Source organism: Drosophila arizonae, chromosome X (assembly GCF_054131065.1).
Source record: "Drosophila arizonae isolate 15081-1271.41 chromosome X, UAZ_ARI_1.0, whole genome shotgun sequence".
NCBI lineage: Eukaryota > Metazoa > Arthropoda > Insecta > Diptera > Drosophilidae > Drosophila > Drosophila arizonae.
Genome location: NC_142927.1, coordinates 4,743,404 through 4,768,921, shown reverse-complemented (window position 1 = coordinate 4,768,921; position 25,518 = coordinate 4,743,404). Strand labels below are relative to the sequence as shown.

The 25,518-nt window shown below is 38.1% G+C and overlaps 1 protein-coding gene and 1 long non-coding RNA gene across 53 annotated transcripts; one reads left to right on the top strand and one right to left on the bottom strand.

Moving 5' to 3' along the window:
* Positions 1-273: 273 nt before the first annotated feature.
* Positions 274-24,514, bottom strand: LOC108620556 (uncharacterized). 3 transcript variants are annotated; one of them, XM_089475913.1, is made up of 6 exons: positions 24,427-24,514; positions 22,978-23,197; positions 20,853-21,304; positions 4,940-5,088; positions 4,788-4,868; positions 274-4,438 (listed from the first exon to the last, which is right to left on the bottom strand). In XM_089475913.1, exons 3-6 carry the CDS (start codon positions 21,133-21,135, stop codon positions 4,313-4,315), a joined length of 639 nt encoding a protein of 212 aa, XP_089332039.1. In that variant the 5' UTR covers positions 21,136-21,304; positions 22,978-23,197; positions 24,427-24,514; the 3' UTR covers positions 274-4,312. The 3 variants fall into 3 exon arrangements, with proteins under 3 accessions (XP_089332039.1, XP_089332040.1, XP_089332041.1); XM_089475914.1 differs by lacking the exon at positions 24,427-24,514 and adding an exon at positions 23,873-23,920; XM_089475915.1 differs by lacking the exons at positions 22,978-23,197; positions 24,427-24,514 and adding an exon at positions 23,873-23,926.
* LOC108620573 (uncharacterized) lies at positions 5,585-11,761 on the top strand. Of its 50 annotated transcripts, none has more exons than XR_016271373.1 (11): positions 5,602-5,743; positions 6,320-6,478; positions 6,643-6,803; positions 7,129-7,314; positions 7,944-8,079; positions 8,158-8,972; positions 9,040-9,157; positions 9,219-9,577; positions 9,642-9,894; positions 10,198-10,686; positions 10,825-11,761. It is a non-coding gene; the product is annotated as an uncharacterized LOC108620573 (long non-coding RNA). The 50 variants fall into 50 exon arrangements; XR_016271341.1 differs by lacking the exons at positions 6,320-6,478; positions 7,129-7,314 and adding exons at positions 5,896-6,078; positions 6,144-6,315 and having other exon boundaries at positions 5,603-5,743; positions 6,640-6,803; positions 7,710-8,079; XR_016271342.1 differs by lacking the exons at positions 6,320-6,478; positions 7,129-7,314 and adding exons at positions 5,896-6,086; positions 6,144-6,315 and having other exon boundaries at positions 5,603-5,743; positions 6,640-6,803; positions 7,710-8,079.
* Positions 24,515-25,518: the final 1,004 nt, after the last annotated feature.

Sequence of the window (25,518 nt, the reverse complement as noted above, 5' to 3'; positions counted from 1 at the left end):
TGTCAAAGCTGAAGAAAAGCGGGAAGTTTCACTGCAATATCTCTCTTATTCTCTTTATCGCTCTTACTCTCTCTCTCTCTCTCTCTCTCTCTCTTTCTCTCTCTCGCTCTCTCTCTGTCTACATCCCATTCTGCATAGCCGATTGCTAGAGAAATCCGAACTTCTCATTGAAGTTAAACTCCAGTAAATTGATCTGAAAGTGCTGAAAATCTAAATAAAAGACAATTTTCATGTTTTTTTCTTTTCTTTTTTATTTAAGCTATTGTGAAAATATTGTTTTTTTTTTTTTAATTTTTATTTTTGTTAAAATTCTCTGGTACTTGAAATATTTTTGAAATATTTTTAGAAGTATTTTTTTATATATTATTTTAATTTTTTTTTAGTATCTGTAGAATTATGCATCCCCTGGATAAATGAGTTTTAGAGTTCTATGAAATTCAATGAGCTGAGATTTATTTTGAACTCAATTGAATTTACTTGCTTTAGAATCGATTATTATATATGTAAGTATGTAGGGTTTCTTCTTCTTAATTAACTTAGTTCAAGAACTTTAAAGAGTTTATCAAGTGCGGCTGTTTGAAACGAAAATTCGAATATATTTATATATATATGTTAGAGTAGTTAATACCTTAAGTGGGGAGCTAATGGAGCTAGAGCGTTACAGTTAACTCTGTATCCACTGCTTAAGTATTATTGTTATTGTTATTCTTTATATTTATAAAAAAAAACTCTTTTTTTTTCGAGGTTTCTAGTGGCAAAGCTTTTTTAGACGGGTTTCTGAATTAGTTTTTTTTTTTTCACTTTTTTTTTTTAATTTAGTTTTAGGAAATCTATCTAGGAAATGAAAAATTAAAAAAAATACTCGTTTCATTTTAAAAATGAGCTTGAGTTTCACTAGGGTAAAGATTTTATATATGTATATATATAGAATATATATATAATTTGTTTTCTTTCTTACTATATAAATTTTTATATATATATATATATTTTTTTTTTTATATATATTTCTTTTTTTTTATAAATTTCTGTTAAATTTTTTAAAGCCCAAATTTTGCATTTTTGTTTGTTATTTCTTATATGTATAAATTTTTATTAGTTATGCAAGTTGTCAGTATTTTCGGTATTTTATGCATTTTTGTTGGTATTTTTCTTAAGCGCATCTCTTATTGCTGTTGCAAAGTTGTTATTAAGTTATGAATGATTTCTCTTAAAATTTGTCAGATTTTTTTTTTTAGCTTAAGTTTAGGCATTATTTTTTCGATTTTCGATATTATATAATTTATGCATAAATGTATTATACATACATATGTATACATACTATATATATATATATATATATACATATGTGTGTACTTATGCATGTATATATATAGATACATAATATATATGCATATATGTATATACTATATACTACATATATACGTTCGCATATTGGTCAGATATTGTGGCATTCGAATTGTACATTCAGTTTAGATCATTGTTTATTGTTTCTGCTTTCGATTTTGTTTTTTGTTGTTGTTGATTTCTTTCTCGTAAGCCTGCAGTAGAGATATTTTCGATATACATCTGTTGGTCTTAAGTAGACTTTATTAATCATTCACTCGGAATACTTTAGCATGTTTTTGTAATACTCCTTCGCGCAGTGTGAAATGAGAGTATATTGGTTTTATGCAATATCCATCTGGCTGTCGGTCTGTCCATTTATCCTTATTTTAGTAATGCGGGAATCGGGATTGTGAAATTTGATCTCACTTTTTAATTTTCCTTCTCAGTTTTCTCTTTCTCTTCATCTCTTCTGTCATTCCTCTCTTATTTTCTTTTTCTGTCTTCGTTCTCCTCTCGTCTGATTTCTCTGTCAGTTTTTTTTTTGTTTTCTATTCTTCCTTCTTTTTTCATCTATTTTTGCTTATTTTAAAGGCTCGTCTCTCTCTTTTTCTCTCAATCTCTTTATCTCCCTGATCCTTCACTTCACTTGTTGTCTCTTTCTCTCTTCTCGTCTTCTCTTCTTCTTTTCTGATCAACATTTCTTCAGTTTATTCTTCTGATTTCTCTGTTCTGCCGTTCTTTTACTTTAATTTTTCCGTTATCCCTTCTCTTCTCTTCTTTTCTTCTAACTTTCCTCTTCTCTACTCTACTCTCCACTCTTCCCTACTTTTCTCTCCTTGCCTACCCAATAGACTAGAGATTATAATCTAATATTTTAATGCATAAGTTCAGACCAGATGCTAGAAGATCACTTGAATTAAAAATTGTATAGAATAGAATTACATTAATTTTCTTTAGATTGAAAAACCCCTTACTGAGTTTTATATTATAATCGAATCGGAGCTTATAGACTTCTGTTGCTGGCTTACTTTGATATACGAAATGTCCGTAAATGCATTTTATTTTAGGTTTCCTATCCATATAGAAGGCTTTCCCTTACAGCTGAACCTTCCACATATAACTCTAGCTAGTAAATATTGAAATTTCTATAGATTTGCCTTGATTTGTTTGATTTATATACCATATATATATATATATATATCCGCGATATACATATATAATTGTTTATTATTTACAGTTGTGTGAAGTAGAACCAAAATCAAAATGTCACAGCCGTACTGCTTAGTATATCATATATATATATATACATATATGATATATATATATCTTCTATTTTTTATTGAGTTCTGTTAAGTGTTTTATAAGACTGTCTCTGGTCCTGGTCTAGAAATTAATTGAACTTCTATTATTTCAAAAGAGATTTTTTGTTTGTTTTTTTTTGTTTTTTTTTTTTTGTTTTTTTTTTGTTTTTACAGACTGTTTTAAAAGTACTTAAGATTTATACAAAAATGAAACGGAAATTCAAGTGAATTTTGTTTTTGTTTTTTTGCTTTTTATCCCTCAAATAGTTTTGATTAATTTTTATGGTTTATTACTGTAAATGAAAATTTAGTTTTGGGTTAACTTTGGGCTTGTATTTTAGTTTATATGTATACTTCTATGTGTACTACATAAGAGTTTTCTTTTGGATGCTTGTTAGGCCAGTGATATGGCTGTTGATTTAGAATCAAAATTTAGCGAGTGTGCATGGGAGAAGAGTTACGTGTTTGGATCTTGAGTGTGTGGGCCTGGAGTGTATATTTTGAGTTTGTGGATCTTGAGCTTGTGGATCTTCAAGTTGGGGACATTCTATTTGTGAAGCTTAATCAAAGGGATTTTGAGTTTGTGGATCTTGTGTATGCGAATCTTGAGTTTGTTGATCTCGAGTTTGTGGATCTCGATTTTGTGGATCGCATATGACCATACGTGGATCGCATATATGCCTTTATGAATAAAATGTGGATCGCATTCGAGTCGAATGTACATTGTGAGTGGCCATTCGTGGATCATATATTTATGTGTTGTATATGCAATGTCAAGGAATTGTGTGCGAATTTGGTTATTTGTGGATATTGCATTGTTTGGGCATGTATGTTGTATGAGTGTGCGTGTATGGATCGTGTTTAGCCTACAATAAAATTAGCACCAATGCAAAATATATAAGATTTTTAGGTATATATATATACACTATATATATATATACTAGACGTGTGTGGGTGTGAGTGTGTATGCGTATCTCATGATATGTGTAAATTACTAACGTTCTTAAATTGCATTCGAAAGTATCTTAAAGGCTATGCTTGAAAAAAAAAGACTAGATAGTGTTGAAAATTTCACTAGGTGTTTGAACTGGGGCGCGTTTTATAATGAGTATTACGAGGAGTCATTGCGATAATTTATTTATTTAGTTTTTTTTTTATTATTTAATATTAAAAAGGGGCACATTTATATATATATCTTCATTTAAGATCTAAGTATCATCTTTGATTCATTTAGCTAAACACTAATCAACAAGTTTTTGATCCGATTTCTGGTGTATAGAGCGCCAGGCAGCGTATTTACAAGTCATATACTGTATATATACTATATATACCCTATATATATATATATATATCTGTGTTATATGCTGTTATTATTTGTATTATTGTACCTACATAAGACTAGGGGCATACATATAAGTTGAGAACCTACGGTTTTGTTCTGTATTACTCCAGATTATATTCTTCATATATATATATATATCTATATATCTCGATATATATATACATATATCTTCATTTATTACATTGTAATAATTAATTGATTTTTGGGTTTCTTGTTTATTTAGCTTTTAGGATTTGGTTAGGATCGTTTTATAGTTAACAAAATTGTACCTGCCCGCTATATATCTTAAGATCTTTTCGACTGGCTGACTTATAGCTATATACTCAGACGATTTCTGCTCAAGTTATAAGCTGAGAAAGCTGTTGCCCAGATAGCCGAGCATTATGGTCGATACGGCCAACGGGGCGACCTGTAGCTGACATGCAGTACTATTACCAGCCAGAATTTCGGCACGCTTACGCATACGTTCCTGCAATCGGAAGAAGAATAAGAATCAATAAGTATATAGTATCTGTGGTATAGGCATGTACATATATTTAAAGTGTCATGTGTATCTATATATAAGATCTGAAGATCCAATATTCAATAATACAAGCATCTTCTTTTACATAGCATGGATATCCATAGTACATCTATGTAGATAGTTGATCCATTATATTCATAGTGAGACTAAAGATATTAGTATCTTTCGTATCTTCGGGTATATATCTTAGATCATACAATATCTCATATACCTTAAGACGATACATCTATACATCTCTAATACAGCTTTAGTTTCTTCATATCTCAGACAATGTCTTGCCATCTGCCTGACTTACCTGATAAAGCTTGTCCTCGCCCGGCGGATCCAGACATTCGAATTCGCAACAGCGTTCGCCCACTCTGAAGTTTTTACAGAACTGTCGCAGGGAAAAGTGAATGGAAATAGTTATAGAGCTGGATATTATGGAACTGAAGATCGAACGCTTACGTAGGGCGGATCACAGTAGATGGCCTTGCACCACAGCGGCTCGGAATGATAGCAAACGCATAGGCTGCAAACGCCTGGCCCGGGCACGTACAGCATGCCGTGGTTCACTTTGTTGCCCTGAAAGTCCACGCAGTCCTCCTCCAGCGCAACTGCAGAGTAGAGAGCAAGGAAAAATAAATAGGAATAAAGAGCTCAATAGATGGTGGAAAAGTAACTTCTAGGTGGATGTCTGGGTTGGGAAAAGAGGGAGAGAGTGTGAGAGAGAGAAAGAGGGAGACAGAATGAGAGAGAGAGAGAGATCGAAGAAAGCCAAATCGCAAGCTTACTGTGTGAACTACAATATATTGTGTTATTCTTTATTGCAAAATCTTTATTATTATTCTATTTGCAAAATACTCGCTGTCGGTCAAAGTAGGCCTTGAACCATATTTGAAGTCTGGCAAAATGGAAGTCTGGCAACACCTTTTACGTGTCAAAGTAGGCTTTCACTAAAGATAGAAAGTCTGGCAACTCTATTTCACAGGCATCTACAGTTTCATTGCTCAAAGTAGGCCTTGAGGAACATCTCGAATGTTCTGGAAACAGGAAGAGACGATTTTACTAATCAAAGTAGGCCTCGACGCAAAATTCGGCCGAAAAGTTAAGGCACCCCCAGCCAGGCTCAGAAGCATTCAGTTTGTGCCTGCTCTCCGAGTAGAGCACATCAAAAAAATTCGGGAAAAACAAAAATAAAATAAAATTTTCCAAATTTTAAAGGCATCGGTAATTTTTTTCTGATCAAAGTAGGTTTCGGCGCAAAATTCGGTAAAAAGTTGAGGCACTCGCAGTCAGCATTAAAATCATTCAGTTTGTGCCTGCTCTCCGGGTAGAGCACATCAAAAAAATAATCGGGAAAAAATTATAAAATACAATTTTCCAAAATTTAAAGGCATCGACAATTTTTTTTTTTATCAAAGTAGGTTTCGGTGCAAAATTCGGTCAAAAGTTAAGGCACTCCCAGCCAGCCTCAGAAGCTTTCAGTTTGGGTCTGCTCTCCGAATAGAGCACATAAAAAAAAAAATTTATAATTTTTTTTTTTATTTTAAACATTTTTTTTTCATTTTTTTTTCTGATCAAAGTAGGTTTCGGTGCAAGATTCGGTAAAAATGTATAATTTTTTTTTTTAATTTTAAAGGCTTTGATTTTTTTTTTTTTTTTATCAAAGTAGGTTTCGGTGCAAAATTCGGTCAAAAGTTAAGGCACTCCCAGCCAGCCTCAGAAGTATTCAGTTTGGGCCTGCTCTCCAAATAGAGCACATCAAAAAAAAAAAAAAAAAAAAAATTTATAATTTTTTTTTTTTAATTTTAAAGGCATTGACATTTTTTTTTCTGATCAAGGTAGGTTTCGGCGCAAAATTCGGCAAAAAGTTAAGGCACCTAAGCCAGCCTCAGAAGTATTCAGTTTGGGCCTGCTCTCCGAATAGAGCACATCAAAAAAAAAAAAAATTTATAAATTTTTTTTTTTAATTTTAAAGGCTTTGACATTTTTTTTCTGATCAAAGTAGGTTTCGGTGCAAAATTCGGTCAAAAGTTAAGGCACTCCCAGCCAGCCTCAGAAGCTTTCAGTTTGGGTCTGCTCTCCGAATAGAGCACCAAAAAAAAAAATTTATAATTTTTTTTTTAATTTTAAAGGCATTGACATTTTTTTTTTTCTGATCAAAGTAGGTTTCGGCGCAAAATTCGGCAAAAAGTTAAGGCACCCAAGCCAGCCTCAGAAGTATTCAGTTTGGGCCTGCTCTCCGAATAGAGCACATCAAAAAAAAAAAATTTATAAATTTTTTTTTTTTTAATTTTAAGGGCATTGACATTTTTTTTTACTGATCAAAGTAGGTTTCGGCGCAAGGTTTGGTAAAAATTTATAATTTTTTTTTAATTTTAAAGGCTTTGAATTTTTTTTTTCTGATCAAAGTAGTTTTCGGTGCAAAATTCGGTCAAAAGTTAAGGCACTCCCAGCCAGCCTCAGAAGCATTCAGTTTGGGTCTGCTCTCCGAATAGAGCACATAAAAAAAAATTTATAATTTTTTTTTTTTATTTTAAAGGCATTGACATTTTTTTTCTGATCAAAGTAGGTTTCGGCGTAAGATTCGGTAAAAATTTATAATTTTTTTTAATTTTAAAGGCTTTTTTTTTTTTTTTTTTCGATCAAAGTAGGTTTTGGTGCAAAATTCGGTCAAAAGTTAAGGCACTCCCAGCCAGCCTCAGAAGTATTCAGTTTGGGCCTGCTCTCCAAATAGAGCACATCAAAAAAAAAAAAAAAAAAAATTATAATTTTTTTTTTTAATTTGAAAAGCTTTGACATTTTTTTTCTGATCAAAGTAGGTTTCGGCGCAAGATTTGGTAAAAATTTATATTTTTTTTTTTAATTTTAAGGGCTTTGAATTTTTTTTTTTTTTTATCAAAGTAGGTTTCGGTGCAAAATTCGGTCAAAAGTTAAGGCACTCCCAGCCAGCCTCAGAAGTATTCAGTTTGGGCCTGCTCTCCAAATAGAGCACATCAAAAAAAAAAAAAAAAATTATAATTTTTTTTTTTAATTTGAAAAGCTTTGACATTTTTTTTCTGATCAAAGTAGGTTTCGGCGCAAAATTCGGTAAAAAGTTAAGGCACCCCAGCCAGCCTCAGAAGTATTCAGTTTGGGCCTGCTCTCCAAATAGAGCATATCAAAAAAAAAAAAAAATTATAATTTTTTTTTTAATTTTAAAGGCATTGACATTTTTTTTTTCTGATCAAAGTAGGTTTCGGCGCAAAATTCGGCAAAAAGTTAAGGCACCCCAGCCAGCCTCAGAAGTATTCAGTTTGGGCCTGCTCTCCGAATAGAGCACATAAAAAAAGAAAATAATAATCGGGAAAAAATTATAAAATAAGTTTTTCAAAATTTAAAAGGCATCGACATTTTTTTTTTTAATTTTTACAATGTTTAAAAGTATATATATTTTTGTGTTTTTGTTTCTTGATGTTGAATTACAAAGATTAAAAGTGAAAAAGAAGAAAAAATTTAAAAACAGAAAGAAGAGCGTAGAGCTTTACTGTATGTAATTTTTGGCTATAGTTGTGCAAAATTTAAAGTGAAATTAGATGTTAAGTAAAAGTGTCAACGAAAATCGGGTAAGTGAGCGGGTCTTCACCAAATGTTGGAACAAAATTTGATTTAATTTTTTTTTTTTTTTTTAATTTTTTTCACAGAAAGTGAAAGTTGTATGAAGTAAAGTAAAGTAAAGTCGTTCAGATTGCTTCGGAATATTATTGGTCGCGTATTTGAAAATTAAAACCCCAGAAAACAGAGCTAAAAGTAAAAAGAAAGTGGAATCGAAAATACAAAAAAAAGTGAATGTCAATCAATGTGAAGGATGAAAAAAAAGTGAAAATGAAAACGATTGAAAAGTGCTAAAAAGTGAAATTGAATTTGGGTAAATGCTTGAACTCTACAAAAATCTAAAATCGAATATATAAAACAAAAAAAAAAAAAAAAAATATATAAAAACAATTAATGATATATACATCAATTGAAAGTCAAAGGAAAATTTAAGTGACTAAAAATAAATGCAAATTCGAAGTGGAAATATTTGGACATGAATGCAAAAATTCAAGTTAAAGTTTTAATAATAGAATTATCAAAAAAAAAAAAAGCGTAATGAAACTAGTGAATTTATAACATCAGATCTTTGGATTTTGCGAATTGGTCGGTAAATTAGTAAAGATAAAAGAAATCAATAAAAAAATGGAAAAATACTAAGCGAAATAAAAATAGCTCTACGCCTGAGTCTACTCCATGCCCCCAACTATACTAGAATATTATCACGGATTTACTAAACGTTTAGAAAGAAGCAGTTGTCAAATTTAATGTTGTAATTGAAAAACGTCTGCAATCAATTTTTCGAATCAGAAGTCAAAATTTTCTGTAATTGAATAAAAACCACAGATCTATCTCTACACTGAGAGAGTAGTGTGCTTGACTCTCAAAATGCTGCAGTTGTTGCAATCTGAGCTCGACCGACCTGGTAAGCGACGTCGTCTATATACAGATATAACATGCATATACACTATATAACATGATATCTTCGACAGTTACGATATGCTAAGCTAGAGCTGTGATGTGCTGCAGCCTGTCGTGCATCCAATCGGATAGATTTGGCTTCAATTTGAGGATCCCTTAACTTACTTTATCAGCGATTAGCTATACCAGGTATGTGCCTTGATTTATATACGGATTATATATCTGTCAACTTGAAATTCCCCTCTTTCAGCATCTCGGGTATTGCTGTAGCCCAGTATCTTGCACGGTGTGCAAGAGCCTCGGAAGTTACGGCTTGTCAATCTCATTGCTCAATTGTTATCTCTCGCTGACCGGAGTTGCGGATAGCTCTAACTATCCAAGCCTTATATACATATCTGGCTACGATCTCCAACACTGTGCTGCACACCCTGGCGAAGCGCATGGCCAGTCGTTACATTTACATCCTTTTCATATGCGTGTGCGGCAGATGTAGCGTTTTGAGAGTTAACCATCCCATTCTCTCAATGTAGAGATGGTTCTGTGGCATATATTCTATGACGCCCCATAGCTCTAAGTGCTCCTGCCTGTCGTCCATTGTGGATAGGACAGGTAAGCGTTGTCCCCGACTTATGTACTCATCTTTATATATATTAACATTACTTTACTTTTATAGTTGAGCTAATGCTGAGACCTCCTGCTGCAGCCTGTTGGGCATATTGATCGCTAGATTTAGCTTTAATTTGCAGGCTCAACAGCATTATTTCATTTTGTCAGCGAGTGGCTATAGAAGATATATATGTATGCATATATATTTGGATTTACTCTCCTTCAGCATTTCGGACATGATGTAGCCCAGTATCTTGCACGGTGTGCAAGAGCCTCGGAAGTTACGGCTTGTCAACCTCATCAATGAAGAACAACTTGAGGTGAGTTTTATGATTCTTGATTGGGGAGTAGTTTGGGAAGGGCTCTAAGCATGCTGTTAAGGAAGCTGTTGTAAAAGGCAGAGAATGTATCTGAGAATGGAAATGGAATCGAATTGAGTTTGATTAGATAGTATTTTTTTATTTTATTTTATTTTATTTTTTTTTTTGATTTGAATAGTCAGGTCACATAAGTTTTTCCTGACTGACTTGACTAGGTTTTATAATTTTTTTTTAATATTTAGATTATAATTCTTTAAACTAATTTTTTCTCATTTATCTAATCTCGCTATCTATCTTTTTTAGGACATGCTGCTGCTATAGCCACTCGCTGACCGGAGTTACAATCGCTGATGACTCTTTTCAAATTTGCAAGCATTATATAGCGAACCCAAATTCCATTTTGTATGCAGGGCTGAAGTAGAACACCCAGCGATTTTCATTCAAGCACCTTGTGGTAAACGACATTCTTCGTTTTTTGATCAGGTTTAAGAACAAATAATGCGGATGGTTTGCCAACACGTGAGCATGCCACGTAGTATTGACCATGGGGAAAACACGCATTTTCTAGGTTGAGGCCACAAATAGTCAAGGATTGGCTTGTGATTATTTGATCCTCATGGCGAAGGCATGACGAATCTGGAATGGAATTCGTTTTAACTCAAAGGGAATATTAGTTAGAATCATCGGAATCCCTGGAATAAGAACTTATTTAAATTTTCCCTTGGATTAAATTGCTAAGCATGATAACTACCGAGTCAACCTTCAGTTGTAAATTGTGCGGTAGTAAACCAGGTAAACCATCCAAAAATCAGTTGGATAATTAGTGGCTTCTTCTTCGTTTGGCACACAGTCGATAGATTTGAATGAATAGAGTACCAACGATTTTAGTTTGAATTATAAAATTAAGGTCATCCACATCTTTATTTTTAGCCGCCAAAATTGCTCGCTCACTTAACCATTTAGTATTTTTGTGGAAAGCAATGATATTCGGAAATACTTTGTTGATAAGCTCATCTTTTGATGTGACGAAATTGCAAAAATTTTGAGGAAATGAAATCAAGCCACTCGATTCGTCAACAGGAATACGGTCAGTCATCTCTTGGCAACCGCTCAAAAGCAGTCTTGAACAGCTTGACCGATGCATGATGTTCGTGAAGCATTTGCTGCAAATCTTGGAGAATTGCTTTTTTCATAGCTGTGTTGACTTCTTGACGCCGGTCAAGCTGTTCTTCCATATTGCCCATGAAGTATATTTGCAGGAATTTGTGCTGTGCATCTTCAATAGGTTGCAATGATCCAATGATCCAATTGGTAACGCAATGGCTTTGGTGGCGGGACCACTAATGGCAATGTCACTTTACCACTAAGGCAGCACAAACCGGGCGTTTCATCAGCAAACTTCAATGCGCCACAATGCTGGCAAACAACGTCCATTGGACCAATGCAAACTAAACGATTCAAGCTGTAGTCAATGGTGCAATCATATCGAAACGCTGCTCGATTCAAATCAATCCTTGAACCATTTCTTATTGCCGTTTCACGGGCTGCCTCTCTTTGAGAAGCACGAATTAAGGCCCTTCTTTGCTGGGTACTAACGCGGCGCCTTTCTCGGGCGATTTCCCGTTCTTCGTCAGATAATTGACTCGCGATATTCCGTTGCCCAATTGCATCATGGGACCGCCGGGAATCTTCTAGGACGCGGCATTTTTATCAATAGTAACACTGAATATGCCCTCGCACAAAACCACATAAAACAATCGAGAAATATAAACATAAATAATTTACACAAATACATACATGAATTTATGTACTAGTCTGGTTATTAAAACACAGAAGAATAAAGATCAATATGAACTGAACACCATTACTGTCAAGTGTATTCCTTCAGCTCTAGTTTCTACTCCAGTTTATTCGACTCGCTCTAGACTCACTTATACTATTCTGCATCTACTCCGTGTAGACTCGGCCTAGACTCTACTCGGCCTAGACTCTACTCGGCCTAGACTCTACTCGGCCTAGACTCTACTCGGCCTAGACTCTACTCGGCCTAGACTCTACTCGGCCTAGACTCTACTCGGCCTAGACTCTACTCGGCCTAGACTCTACTCAGTCTATACTCTACTCGGTCTAGACTCTACTCGGTCTAGACTCTACTCGGTCTAGACTCTACTCGGTCTAGACTCTACTCGGTCTAGACTCTACTCGGTCTAGACTCTACTCGGTCTAGACTCTACTCGGTCTAGACTCTACGCTACCTCTACTCGGTCTAGACTCTACTCGGTCTAGACTCTACTCAGTCTAGACTCTACTCGGTCTAGACTCTACTCAGTCTAGACTCTACTCGGTCTAGACTCTACTCGGTCTAGACTCTACTCGGTCTAGACTCTACTCGGTCTAGACTCTACTCAGTCTAGACTCTTCTCGGTCTAGACTCTACTCGGTCTAGACTCTACTCGGTCTAGACTCTACTCGGTCTAGACTCCACTCGGTCTAGACTCTACTCGGTCTAGACTCTACTCGGTCTAGACTCTACTCGGTCTAGACTCTACTCGGTCTAGACTCTACTCGGTCTAGACTCTACTCGGTCTAGACTCTACTCAGTCTAGACTCTACTCGGTCTAGACTCTACTCAGTCTAGACTCTACTCGGTATAGACTCTACTCGGTCTAGACTCTACTCAGTTTAGACTCTACTCGGTGTAGACTCTACTCGATCTAGACTCTCTACTCGGTCTAGACTCTACTTGGTCTAGACTCTACTCGATCTAGACTCTCTACTCGGTCTATTGTCTACTCGGTATAGACTCTACTCGGCTTAGCCTGTACTCGGTGTAGACTCTCTACTCGGCCTCTATTTTCTAAAGTTTGCTCGGTCTAGACTCACTGTGAGCAATCTGAGTCTAAATTTTTGTCTATAGATTCAGTCGCTCTAGTGTCTCTACCCGTTCTAGACTTTACCATTTCTAAGCTTAGCTCGCTTTGGTTCTTCACTCAAGATTCCAATCACTCCACTGACTCTACTTGCTGTGCTGCACCGCCTCTAGACCCCAGACTTTCCCTCGAAGCTACAGTTTAGATTTTCACTCTGAATTCATGTTTTCGATTGGTTCGAATGGACTTCGTTCAGGTGCGTTTAGGATCAAGTTTGGTTCGAGTTGCAGAGCGGCAGCAAACATGTTGCAAGCCTGTCGCAGGTTCGTTGCAATGAGCTTTTTGTGCGGACTCTGAAAGCTTTTAGCATAGAACTTGGCGCATGTTTGAGTCGAGCTTGTGCTCGTTCGTGTTGCCTGGGCCTCATGACGTAGGCGCAGTGTATGGGCCTCGACCTTACACACTTTTCCCTTCGCCCCTTGCACCCCTCCCAATTGTCGAGTCGAGCTGAATAGTCCATGCGTCGCCAGTCTTGCCACTTTCACCGTTAGTTGCATAGCTGAGTGCAGTTTTAGTTACAGTTACAGTTACAGTTGCAGTGACTGCGGCTGCGGCTGCGGCTGCCCACTTGAAGCAGGGTTCGAAGTTGTAAGCAACTTCCGGACAACTGAACGGACGCCGGACGCCGACGTCGATGCCGACGCCGATGCTGATGTCGCTGCCGTTGCCGTTGTCGATGCCGACGCCGGCGGCGGCAAAAGCACCGCAAACTTTTTTTTTTATTTTTATTTTTCGCTTTGCCATTCAAGCCTTATGCATGGCTGTTTTTGTTACTTTTTCTTTCAATTCCTTCTTTTTTCTTTCTGTTTTATGCGCTTTTGCTTCTCCTTCTGCTGGGCGAACAATTGGCACAGGGCAATCGCAGCGCGGCGTGAGCGGCCCGATTCAGGCGACATCTGGTCGGCTGCTGCTGCTGCTTCTGCAGTTTGCTGCAGTTGTTTGTGCGTTTGCTTCTTACATGTTTCTTTGCATTTTGTTGTTGTTTGCTCGATGTTTTCTATGCTGCGCTCTGTTGGCGTCTTCTGCTCTGGGCCCCTTACGAGATCGTTGAATAATTAAAAGCAAGCGCCCGACTTTTGCGCCAGCTGTCGACCAAACAATTTAGCTGCTCTGGGTCAAAGTTGGGCCAACGTGCCGTATACGTCACGCGCCTTTACATTCAATTCGCCTTCTCTCTCTCTGTCTCTTTCGCTCGTGCTTACACTGTCTGTTCAGTTTGCTCATGGCTGTTTTGTTCGTTTTCTCTTCCTCGCCCACTGGCACTCACCCTCCTCTACCCGTCCCCCTCCCTCACCATCATGGTGACATTTCACAATTATGCTTATTACTTTTTAATGTCCGTTGACTTGCGTGCCTTTCACAGTACTCGGACTTGCAATCTCAGCGCGCTGGGCATTAGCCGAGGGTGCGAGCTGAGGTGGCTAATGGAATGGGCGACCAGAGGGGGGTGGGGTGCGATGTAGCATTTGGGCAGGTGACGGTTGGCCGTTTATGTGCAACCGTGCGGCTCACTTATAAATAGCTTTTGTTATGACATTTAGCTGGTGACCTCCTCGAGGCTGAAACACCGCCTGCAGCCGCAGTCCCTTGTTCTATTTTCATAGAAAATCAATTTTAGCTGTTCATCGAATTTGTTATGGATTAACAATATGGAGTTCCCTTTTTCAATTTTTAAAAGAGTTTTCAAATAGAATTTGATATACATATATATACATATTTATATGTGCATGTATATGTATGTATATATACTATACTGGAATGTCGCTCCACTCGCAGGCATCAAGGCAAAATAATCGATTTGATTGCATTCTGCATGATTATTGAATGCAAATCAAATTGATATTGAAAATTGCTTCTGCTTGCATTGCTTTGTATGGAACAATTCAATTTGTTAGGGTTAATTGCTGCAATTAGATAATTGCTTTACTTTGCATTTGCTGTCATTCAATTAAAATTCTTCGATCTAAATTCCATTTGGAATTTCTATATACATATAGTATATATATGTATGTTAAAATTATATTACATTTTCACACTCTCTAAGCCTGCATTTCCAGTTCAGTTTCAATTTCTAAATTTAGCTTTGCTTCCATTTGTCGCTGTTTTTCTTTTCTACCGCAAACACTTTCAATGTCAATCCAATTTCAATTTCAATATGCACTTTCTGTTGCTTTTCTTTGCTTTTCTTTCGCCTTGCCCTTCAATTTTCATAGATTTGTACATACATATGTATATCTTCCCCAAGCTTATTTCAATATCTACCCTAACTATTATATACCTTTGTAAATCTCTTGCAACTTCGATTTCAATTTCAATTAAAGCTCTTCATGCTTAAACTTTAAACACAATTTGTTTGCCTTTTCAATAGGTAATTTAACTTATTTTACGCTTTTTGTTTCAATCTAAAATATGTCGCTTTCAGTTTCAATTTCCACCGCAATTTTCGAACTCTCATTTAAGCAATGGCCCATCAAAATAGTTGCCAGCAAACTTTTATATTTCGCAACAGTTCATAAATGTTTAGAATTCTGGTAAGCTCACACACCAACACACGCACACGCAATGGCAGTGGCAAGTGCAAAATGTTGGGCAAATCTGTATGGGTGGCGGGGGCGTGTCAGGCAGTGTCAGGGCGACGACGTTGAGTGAGTGCAGCCATCAACTTTGCAACTTGTGCCTTACACCGAGTGCCGCAAAGTGTGCGTGTGTATGTGTGTGTGAGTGAATGTGGGTATGGCTGTATGTGTGTGTGTGTGTGCTGGTAATCATCGGCCGTCTCTAATGAGATTTTGTTTGTGTGTGTGTGAGAAAATAGCTGTTGGCCAGAGCACGTAAGGAAACCTTCTAGTTGTTGTTGGTGTTGTTGCTGTTGCTGGCATATGAATTGTTAACGGAAGCAAAGATTATAAAACCATTTGGAATGTTATGTGCAATGCAATTAGTGAAACGCTCAACGTGCGCCCAACCTGTCGCCTTTCGCTTGTCGCCTGTCGCCGCATGCAATGCAAATTTTCCACTCTTTACCTTTGCCCTTACGTCTTCTTCGCTGTCAACGTGTCGCTGGCGAGCGTTGATGCATGCGACCCGTCGAGCTGTCGTCAGGTAAATGGAAAAAACTACACACTCACACACACACACATACAAAAGAAACCCAACTCACAAGCAAAAACAAAAAACCTAAATATGCCAAAGCGGAAATGCAAGCGGGATGCAAAGCGGGTAGCTCAACATTTGTGAAAAATGGATGCGTCTCGTTATGCTTCGCTTTGGCGAGAGCAATTTGCTAAGCTGTTTGCTGTTTGCATTCGACTATTGGCTGGAAGTCGCTTGCTACTTATATTTATAGAGCTATAGGTTCTATTTATTAGACGAGGAAGCTAGCTATAGCGAGTAGAGCAATAGTTACTCGCTATAGATAGTCGCTACAGATCTACTTGTTATAGCTACTCGCTACAGCTCTACTCGCTACAGCTACTCGCTACAGCTACTCGCTATAGCCACTCGCTACAGTTACTCGCTATAGCCACTCGCTACAGCTACTCGCTGTAGCCACTCGCTACAGCTACTCGCTGTAGCCACTCGCTACAGCTACTCGCTATAGCCACTCGCTACAGCTACTCGCAATAGATACTCGCTATAGCTATTCGCTACAGCAACTCGCTATAGCCACTCGCTACAGCTACTCGCTATAGCCATTCGCTACAGCTACTCGCTGTAGCCACTCGCTACAGCTACTCGCTATAGCCACTCGCTACAGCTACTCGCAATAGATACTCGCTATAGCTATTCGCTACAGCAACTCGCTATAGCCACTCGCTACAGCTACTCGCTATAGCCATTCGCTACAGCTACTCGCTATAGCCACTCGCTACAGCTACTCGCTATAGCCACTCGCTATAGCCACTCGCTACAGCTACTCGATACAGCCTCTCGCTATAGCCACTCACTACAGCTTCTCGCTATAGCCACTCGCTATAGCTACTCGCTATAGCCACTCGCTATAGCCTCTCGCTATAGCCACTCGCTATAGCTACTCGCTACAGCTACTCGCTACAGCTACTCGCTACAGCTACTCGCTACAGCTACTCGCTACAGCTACTCGCTACAGCTACTCGCTACAGCTACTCGCTACAGCTACTCGCTACAGCTACTCGCTACAGCTACTCGCTACAGCTACTCGCTACAGCTACTCGCTGCAGCTACTCGCTATAGCCACTCGCTACAGCTACTCGCAATAGCCACTTGCTACGCCTACTCCCTATAGCTACTTATACCCAAATGTTTTCATTCCATATTCACTCGCATTTTAGCTCTTACCTAGTTATTTTAAGCAAAACTAGTTCATGGGTTTTCATTGCCTCCCTAGCCTGACGTCAGCATGTTCGATGATTGCCTATTTATTAGTCGAATGGCAAACAATGCACACACTAACACAAAGCGCTTCAATTATGCATGCGTTTATGCACGTGCGTTTAAGGGTTTCGATTGTCCGTCTATCAACGCACTTCTCAGTTGTCAAGTGCCATTAAAAATGCAAAAGACAGACAGAGAGAGAGAGAGAGAGAGAGAGAGGGGGGAGAGAGAGAGAGTGTGTGTGTGTTGGCCCTTTGACTGCTTGACTATGTAATTAGTATTTGATGCCGGTCGGAGCTATCGATCCGATTGTTGAGCCTCCGCTCGTCGCATTATCGTCGTCCGTCCTGGCCTGTCCGAGATGTCTGGCAATTGAATTGCTAAGTGTACAGTTGAAGCATAGCTTGAGCGTCGCTTTTAATATGTAATTGAACATTGGCTAAAGTCCAACTAATTAGCTGGCCATCTAGGGGCTGGGGAGCTTATCAATCGCACTGCCTTGACATCCCCAGCCCCATAATGCTGCCCGTCCCATAACTCAATTGCGCAGAGCCGAGCAATAAAACTTGCCATTGTGCTAGGCTGACTGACGACTGGCTGAGCGAGGTGAGAGATGCGAGAGGAGCTCCGCCAATTGCCAAAGCCGGAAGCACTAAAGCCGAACTTGAGCTGCCTCGTGGGAGCGACGACAACTCGTTATGCCACACACCACACCAGCCAAAATAGTTTGGCCACAAACTTTGGCCATGTGCGTCCACAGCAACAACAAGAGCGAGGCAAAAGTTTGCTCGTGCTTTTCCCCTTTTTGGCACGCTTTGGTCTGCGCATACCCTATACAGACTACATACATCAGAAGCTGTCAGATTTTTATGAATATATGTCTTGGTGGTGAATTATGGCTTATTTATAGTGGAAGTTAAAGGGAGATTTTTAAGCTGCTTGAAGCTTAAATAAAATAAATAAATTTAAGCTTTACAACGTCTGGAGCTCTAAATATTTATAATTTCTTATTTAAGATATTCGTTTCGATTTTAGACTTAACAAACTTTCATATTCAAGATATTTTAGTGTCATACCCGCTTAAGTGTCAGCATGCGCTTTTTCAAAGTTATCAAGAAACATAAAACGAGAGAAGATTTCAGTGTTAGCCAATAAGTCAGCTGATGAAACTTTGACTTCGATTAGGTTTTATATATTTTCAATAAAAAATTTACTTAAAGCTTTTGCTCGAGATACTTGTATATTGAATCCTGCTTTAAAGTATTAAAGCTTCTGCTGTAAAGGAGCTTGCACTAATACTGTCTTGCCTTTACTTAATAGACTTTATATTTAATATAATTTCAAATTTTCTAGTCGAAGTAGACAATGCTTAAATTAAGTCAGCTTAAAATTTTATATGTACTTTTATACAATAATTAAATAAGTTGCAATATTTGCTTTACTCTTAGCTCTTCAAAAAAGCGCATTAAAGCTTTTACTTAGTAGACATTTGCAGTTGTAGCTAAAAGCTTAAAAGTTTCTATTCTGATGCAAATTATACACTAAGTTTCTCGCTTGATAAACTTTCAAAAGCTTTAAAGTTGAATACAATTTTAGATTTTGTTTCACTCTGAAGTAAAACCAAATTTGTAATCATCGCCTATACGCCCATCAAATTGTTGGCTCTCACTGAAATATAATTTAGTTTACGGTTTTCTTTTATACAAAAGTTGTCAAACTAACTCAGGCGAAGCTCAAAGCTCTGCGGTTGACAGAGGCCAAAGGGTATAATTCTGTGTGAGCTCAATTGTGAAGTGCATTTTTGTATTGTTTATTTGGATGTGTGGTGCAATAGAATGTTGAATTGTCGCTGTTGGGCAAGTGTTCAAAATTGAAGTGCGGCACGCCCACCGCCCAACTTTCTACCAGCTGGTGGCGTCAGGTGCTTGGCAACCGAATGGCCACGAAAAAGCCAACGAAAGCCAAAGTCGACTTTGCATGTGCAATGTCAAGGCTATCCGCAATTGTTTTTCCTGCCATCGGCGACCCCCCTCGCTGACAGCACCCGCCCCTGGCACTGGCACTGGGCACCTGCCCCTTCTACGGCCAGCGCCGCTGCTCGTGCCCCAAATACATTTTCCGTATCCACTTTCCGCTTGCCATTCGCATGCCTCTCTCATATTTCTCGCCCAATTGTTTTCGTCATTATTTATGATTATTATTTCTTTGTCTTGGCATGGGCGTATCAAGGCCGAGTCCTCACAATCGAGGCGATAACGGCGATGCCAAGACCCTTGGCCATCCGAAAATACTTGGCTCTATTGTATTTATCGGCTTTGCTAAGTAGCAATTGTTTCTACTCGAAAGCCGCACTGTTGTTGCCCCTGGCAATTGGCAATGATGATATAGATTTCGATAAGTCGATAACTGTGCTAGTTCAGCGTCCGGTTTGCTAATCGACAGCAGTGTAATAGATATGTAGAAGAAGAGGCAGAATATAAAACAACTTGTACTACCTTAACGTTGGTACGTTTTATTGATAAGAAATATTTAACTGATATCGATATATTGCTAGGCATATAGACAAATTCCTGGCATTAATGACTGATTATTATATGCAATGATATTCTATCTATTAGACGTAAAAGTTAGCTACAATTTAATCGATTTCAATAAGTCGATATGGATACTTGAGAGAAATTAAAATACATTGAATTCCCGATAATTCGAAACGTCAAGAAATTTTATTTACGTAGAAGCTCATAATATTGAGAACGAAATGATTTCAGGCGGATCGATTTTTTTTTTCGATTTATCGCGGTTGTTGATTTTGCGGGGTACGAATTATCGAGGCTCCACTGTACTTAAATATTCAATATAGTTGTGGATAAATTTAAAATAATAATCTTTTAGAAAATTCGCTGAAATTCATAGGTAGCTTGATTAGACATATAAGATGTCACACTACGAATGCAAAAATATCGATAAATCGATCACTTTTATTGAACTCGCTTCGTTATGTTTATAACTAGACTGAAAGACGTATAGATATGACTATATCAATGACGTATAACAATATCTATATATTAATATTCATAGGTAGCTTGATTAGACATATAAGATGTCACACTACGAATGCAAAAATATCGATAAATCGATCACTTTTATTGAACTCGCTTCGTTATGTCTATAACTAGACTGAAAGACGTATAGATATGACTATATCAATGACGTATAACAATATCTATATATTTAATGACAGTAGAAATAGTAAACCTGCTTCGATAAGTCTTCATCTTAACTCAACGATAACGATATGCATGTATAAGCATTTCAAGATGTAGCACTTTAATTCAATCACTCCAGTGTGACCAAATTAAAAGATAAACAAGATAACAGTCGATGCACAGCTCGAGCCAATTGCAACGGTAAGCATAATATAACGTAAGCACGTAAGTACGTAAGCACATAAGCCCTTAAACACGTAATCGAAGCGGATCTGTCAACTGCTGATTTGCTACTTTGGGCAACTTGGCTGGGGTAGGGCATGGGAGATGAGTGATGAGGGCGGGGCGGGCGATGGGTTGGAGTGTTGCCGGGATAACGGGGTAACGGGGTAACGGGGTAAGGCGTGTCTGCTGCAGTTGCAATGTCATGCTAATCAAGTGTCAAGCATTTTGGCGTGCTGGTAATTACCTGTGTAGCAGCACAAGCAGCTCAGCATACAGATTACGAACAGCAGCCAGGATATGCCGCTTGCCGGCAGCGCAGTCGAGTGCCTAATGCGCATTGCTGTTGCTGTTGCTCCTGATGTTGCTCCTGTTGTTGTTGCTATTGTGCAGCGTCGTCGCCAGCTCGTGCTGCTCTCATTGATTGTAGTTGTTGCTCCTGCTGCTGCTGCTGTTGGCGTGCGCCACGTCGCTGCCGCTGCTTCTGCTGCTGCTGCTGCTGCTGGCCGCCCAGTGGAGCGCTTTGTCATTGTCAGGCGTTGATTTTGAACTTGGCTCAGCCACTGCCACTGCCACTGCTACTGTCGCTTCCACTTCCACTTCTTCTTCCTCTTCCACTTTCACTGGCGCTGCACAGCTCCTACGTGGGCTGGCCCTTCAGCTGTTGTTGTTGTTGCTGTTGCTGCTTTGCGAGTAGAGCTGTAGAAAGTTAAACATAGTTAAGTTGATTGGCATAGAGACAGGCTGTGCTCAGCTGTCGTTTGGCCTTCATGCTGTTTACACTGCACGAAATCAGGACAGGCCTGAGCACAAACATAAAAACAAAGCAAAAAAAAAAAAAAAAAAAACAAAATGACGAAAATCCATTCCAAATGCAGCTCAACTTTTGTCCAATTTTTTCGTTCTCTTTTTTTTGTTTTTTTGCTCTCGGAACTTGCCACAGCTTTTCGCTGCGTGTATTAAGCGGCTCACACTGACTTCACTAAGTATCTCAAAGATGCTTAAATGGAGTGCACGCCAATGAAATATGTTCGCTTCGCTTGACTGCCAGCATTGCGTATACGTAATATGTCAGCTATATTTCAAGCCTTAAAGGCTTTACGAGTTTTTCTCTTTTGATTCTAGATACAAATTAAGTGCAGTAAAAATACGACAGAAATACTGTTGGATGGGCATACAAATATATTGTCAAATTGTAAATGTATCTATATAGACAGTCATCTATAAAATAAGTATATAAACTCTACTCTTAGATCTTCTTTGGCTTCAGCTAAACTAAAGTCCTCAGTCCTCATGAGGCCATGATTATGTGAGTAGAATAAATAATAATGAATGCATATTTGATTACAGCACATGTAAGACTGCTCTAGTAGGGAGTGTCTGAATCGTATATACCCTGAAGCTTTGCCGGAGCTGCTACATCATTCATTCTATGCTTCTCTCTTATGCATAAAGTACGAAACGACATACTCCTACTGCTTATGGTATACTAGAGACATTTCAATTCCCTTGTTTTTGTATAGCCGGGGTTAGATTAACTTAGCTCATCATGCTTATTAAGTTTGTCTCCACTTTATAGGGTCTGCCACGCCTTCTTCTACATAAGCCACGGTTGGAATACATTATAAGGAGAGCTCTACCTCTATGAATGCTACCTAAGCTTGCTATAGGTTTACATGTACCGAGTGCTTTCTCTATCTAATAATATTTCCAGATCCATAATTGTTAAAGATTCTCAGGTGGGTTCAAGAGCATTCACTCTCTCTAACTTGATGCGCTATATATTGCTCCCTTATTTACTGGGTCTACTATTCTGAAAGAATTTCTTTAGCCTCAACGTTATGGGTAATATTCGCCAACTAATTACTTCTTCTACCTTCTATCTATTTATTATTTTTTATCTACATTATATAGTAAAGTATATGTAACAAATAGATTATAAGTTGGTCTACAATTCGTAGAGATTTTCATAAGGGTTTTGAGTGTTTCTTTACAACTTGGAATTACGATCCCGAGTAAGTTGGTTCTAAAAACTCTCTCGTTATATGTAGAAAGTAACGGATGTTTTCTCTATAAACTTTCTCAATATCTGTAGAATGAAACGAGTGCTTGACATATTTAATATGTATTTAATTACATATATGTATTTTTTCTATTGCTTTAAGCTACTCTATAGAGAGTGAGAGAGAGAGAGACAGTATTTGATATAAACTTGCTATATAAAGACTGACGGTTAGCATAATAATTCGTTTGCTTATAAACAGAAAGTATTTATAGCTTTTTGCCTACCAAAATAATATTTTATGCAAAATCTGTGGATCGATTATATTGATATTATCCTATCACTCGCTGCAGCAGGTCTCGCTACTTACTTACTCAACTCAATATTTGGGCCAGCTTTATGTAGCTTCTCATATACTTTGTAACTTATTTATATTGATTTTTAATTGTTGTAATTTTTGGTTTGAGATTTGTAATTGCTTTTGCCGTATTTTGTTTTTGTTTTTTTTTTTTTTTATAATATTTTTCACTTGCTGTTTGTTTGGCACTTAAGAAAAGTTATTGCTAATGCTCTGATGCTTTTGCTTTCGCCTAGATGCACGTGTGTGTGTGTGTTAGAATGTGTGTGTGTGTGTCTGTGTGTGTGCATATTATAGCGCTTGGCACTGCGGCCCAAAGGCGAATCAGCTGTTCCGTATGATGCTGCCAGCGCCTCTGGCAGCGGCCTCGCATGTTTACAACATTTTTGCAGCAAGAGAGAGTGAGAGAGATAGAGGGAGGCGCAGAACAGAAGTGGAACGAAATGCGGATGCGGGCGAGGCGGCTTTGGGGCCAGGCCAAGCATTTCGGCATTTCGTTTGCAGTTGAGGCAGCTGCCAAGAAATTGTTTGCGCTATCTTCCTTTTGGCCTCTTGCGGTTGCTTTCACACACACACATAGAGAGAGAGAGAGAGAGAGAGAGAGAGAGTGAGAGAAAGTAAGTGTGCGAGAGTGAGAGAGAGCGCTGTTCGGTGTCTTTAATTTCAATCTTATAAATTATTCGCATAGCTCGACTGCGACGAGTTTCACAGCGCGCTTTATGGATTTTCTTTGACACACACACACACACATAGAAAGACACACTCGCACACACACACACACACACACACACACACGCACGCATTCGGCACGCGCATTGATTTTCTCTTATTTGCCTTTTTTATGTTTGTTTGTTGTTGTTTCTCGTTTGGCCTGTTTCAGGACATTTCAAGGCCTCTTCCAACTTACATCTCACGTAGAATGTTTCACTTTGACACCGAATTTCGCACGCGAACACTAAAAATACTTAAAGCAATGATGGCAACAACAAAAACAGCAGAAAAAAAAATCACACACACACTCACAAATTTACACACACAGGCACACGCACACACATGAAACCAAAACAAAAAGCACAAAACACACACACACAAAAAATTCGCGTCCACCTTCCACAGGGCACGTTGCCGACAAAATGGCGAGTGGAACGGAATGAAGCGAATGGAGCGAGAATGTAAAGCGCGGCGAACGCAGCAGCAGCACCAACAGCAGCAGCAGTAGCTAGCGTAAAATGGCAACAACAACAACAACAACAACAATGGTAAATGGCAAATGCAACAACAAATAAAGTGCCCTCTCACACACAGGAGCAGCTACCATTTGTTGTTGCTCTTCCTTTCGCTTTTATTGTTGGCTAGCGCTGTCGCTGTCGCTGCCTGCGTCACTGCCGCTGCCGCTGCCACTGCCACTGCCGCTGCCTTTGCTATTAACTGCGATATATTAACTTAGCGTCCACAACGAACCGAGAGCTGGTGTGTCCGAGCTGAATGCCGAATCGAGCGTCGCCAGCGACTGCTGCGTCGCGCTTGCAAATGTCAACTGAGTGGCGGATGTTCGAGGCGGCTGCGCTGCGAACGTGTGCGAGCATGTGCGAGCCTGTATGAAGGCGCTCAGTCGAACGCAACTGCGGCATGTGTTTCAACATGTTGCAATGGCGCGTGCTTCAATTGCATGCAATCGATTGCTTAAAAAAAATAAATAAAAATTAAATAGGCTAAGTTTAATGATAATAAAACATATTAAAATAATAATCATCTCAACACATATTTTAATTTAAAAAAAAAAATAGTTTATTATTTTTTTTACGCTCGCAACTTCTTCTAAACTCTAGCATACAACACAGCTGTCACATGCAACATGTTGCGAGCGTGAGAAAGCTGCGAAAGTGTTGCAGCAGCAATGCAACTAAAGAAAAATGGCTAAAAGCTCACGCCTACAAAGCTCTTTGAGCGAGCTTTTAGCATATTTCGCGACATCTAGTACATGCAGAGAGCTTTAAAACGGATTTGAACTTAAGCAAGAGGCAAATGAAACGAGCAAAAGCTTTTTCTTTGTAATTAGTTTGGAAATTATTTTATTTCAATATATTTCATATTAATCAGTAGTTCATATTTTTCTGCTCTTCATGTTTTAAACTTTTACACAAAAATACATGTGTGAGTGTGTGTCTGTGTGTGTGTGTGTTTGTATGTGTTGTCAGTGTATGTGAGCGAGTGGCATGAGTACTCGTTTCTATGTGAGCTGTACCCATAGGTAGGTACTCATAGTCGTATTCATATTCGTATTCGTGTTCGGATTCGTATTCGTACTCGTTTACTCGTGCTCGCTGTTGTCCAAAACATTTTCAATATTGGACTTAACTTAAATGTTAAATACGATTTTCTTTTTTGTTTTTATTTATTTTTATTTTCAATTTCAAGATTTTCCATTTAAATGCAGTTCAGAAAAAGTTTTTTATTTATTTTTTAATTTTTTTTTATATATTTTTTTTTTGTATTTAGTATTCTTTTTTTGTATGCTTGTTGTTTGGGTTTTGGAATTTCGGTATTTTGTTT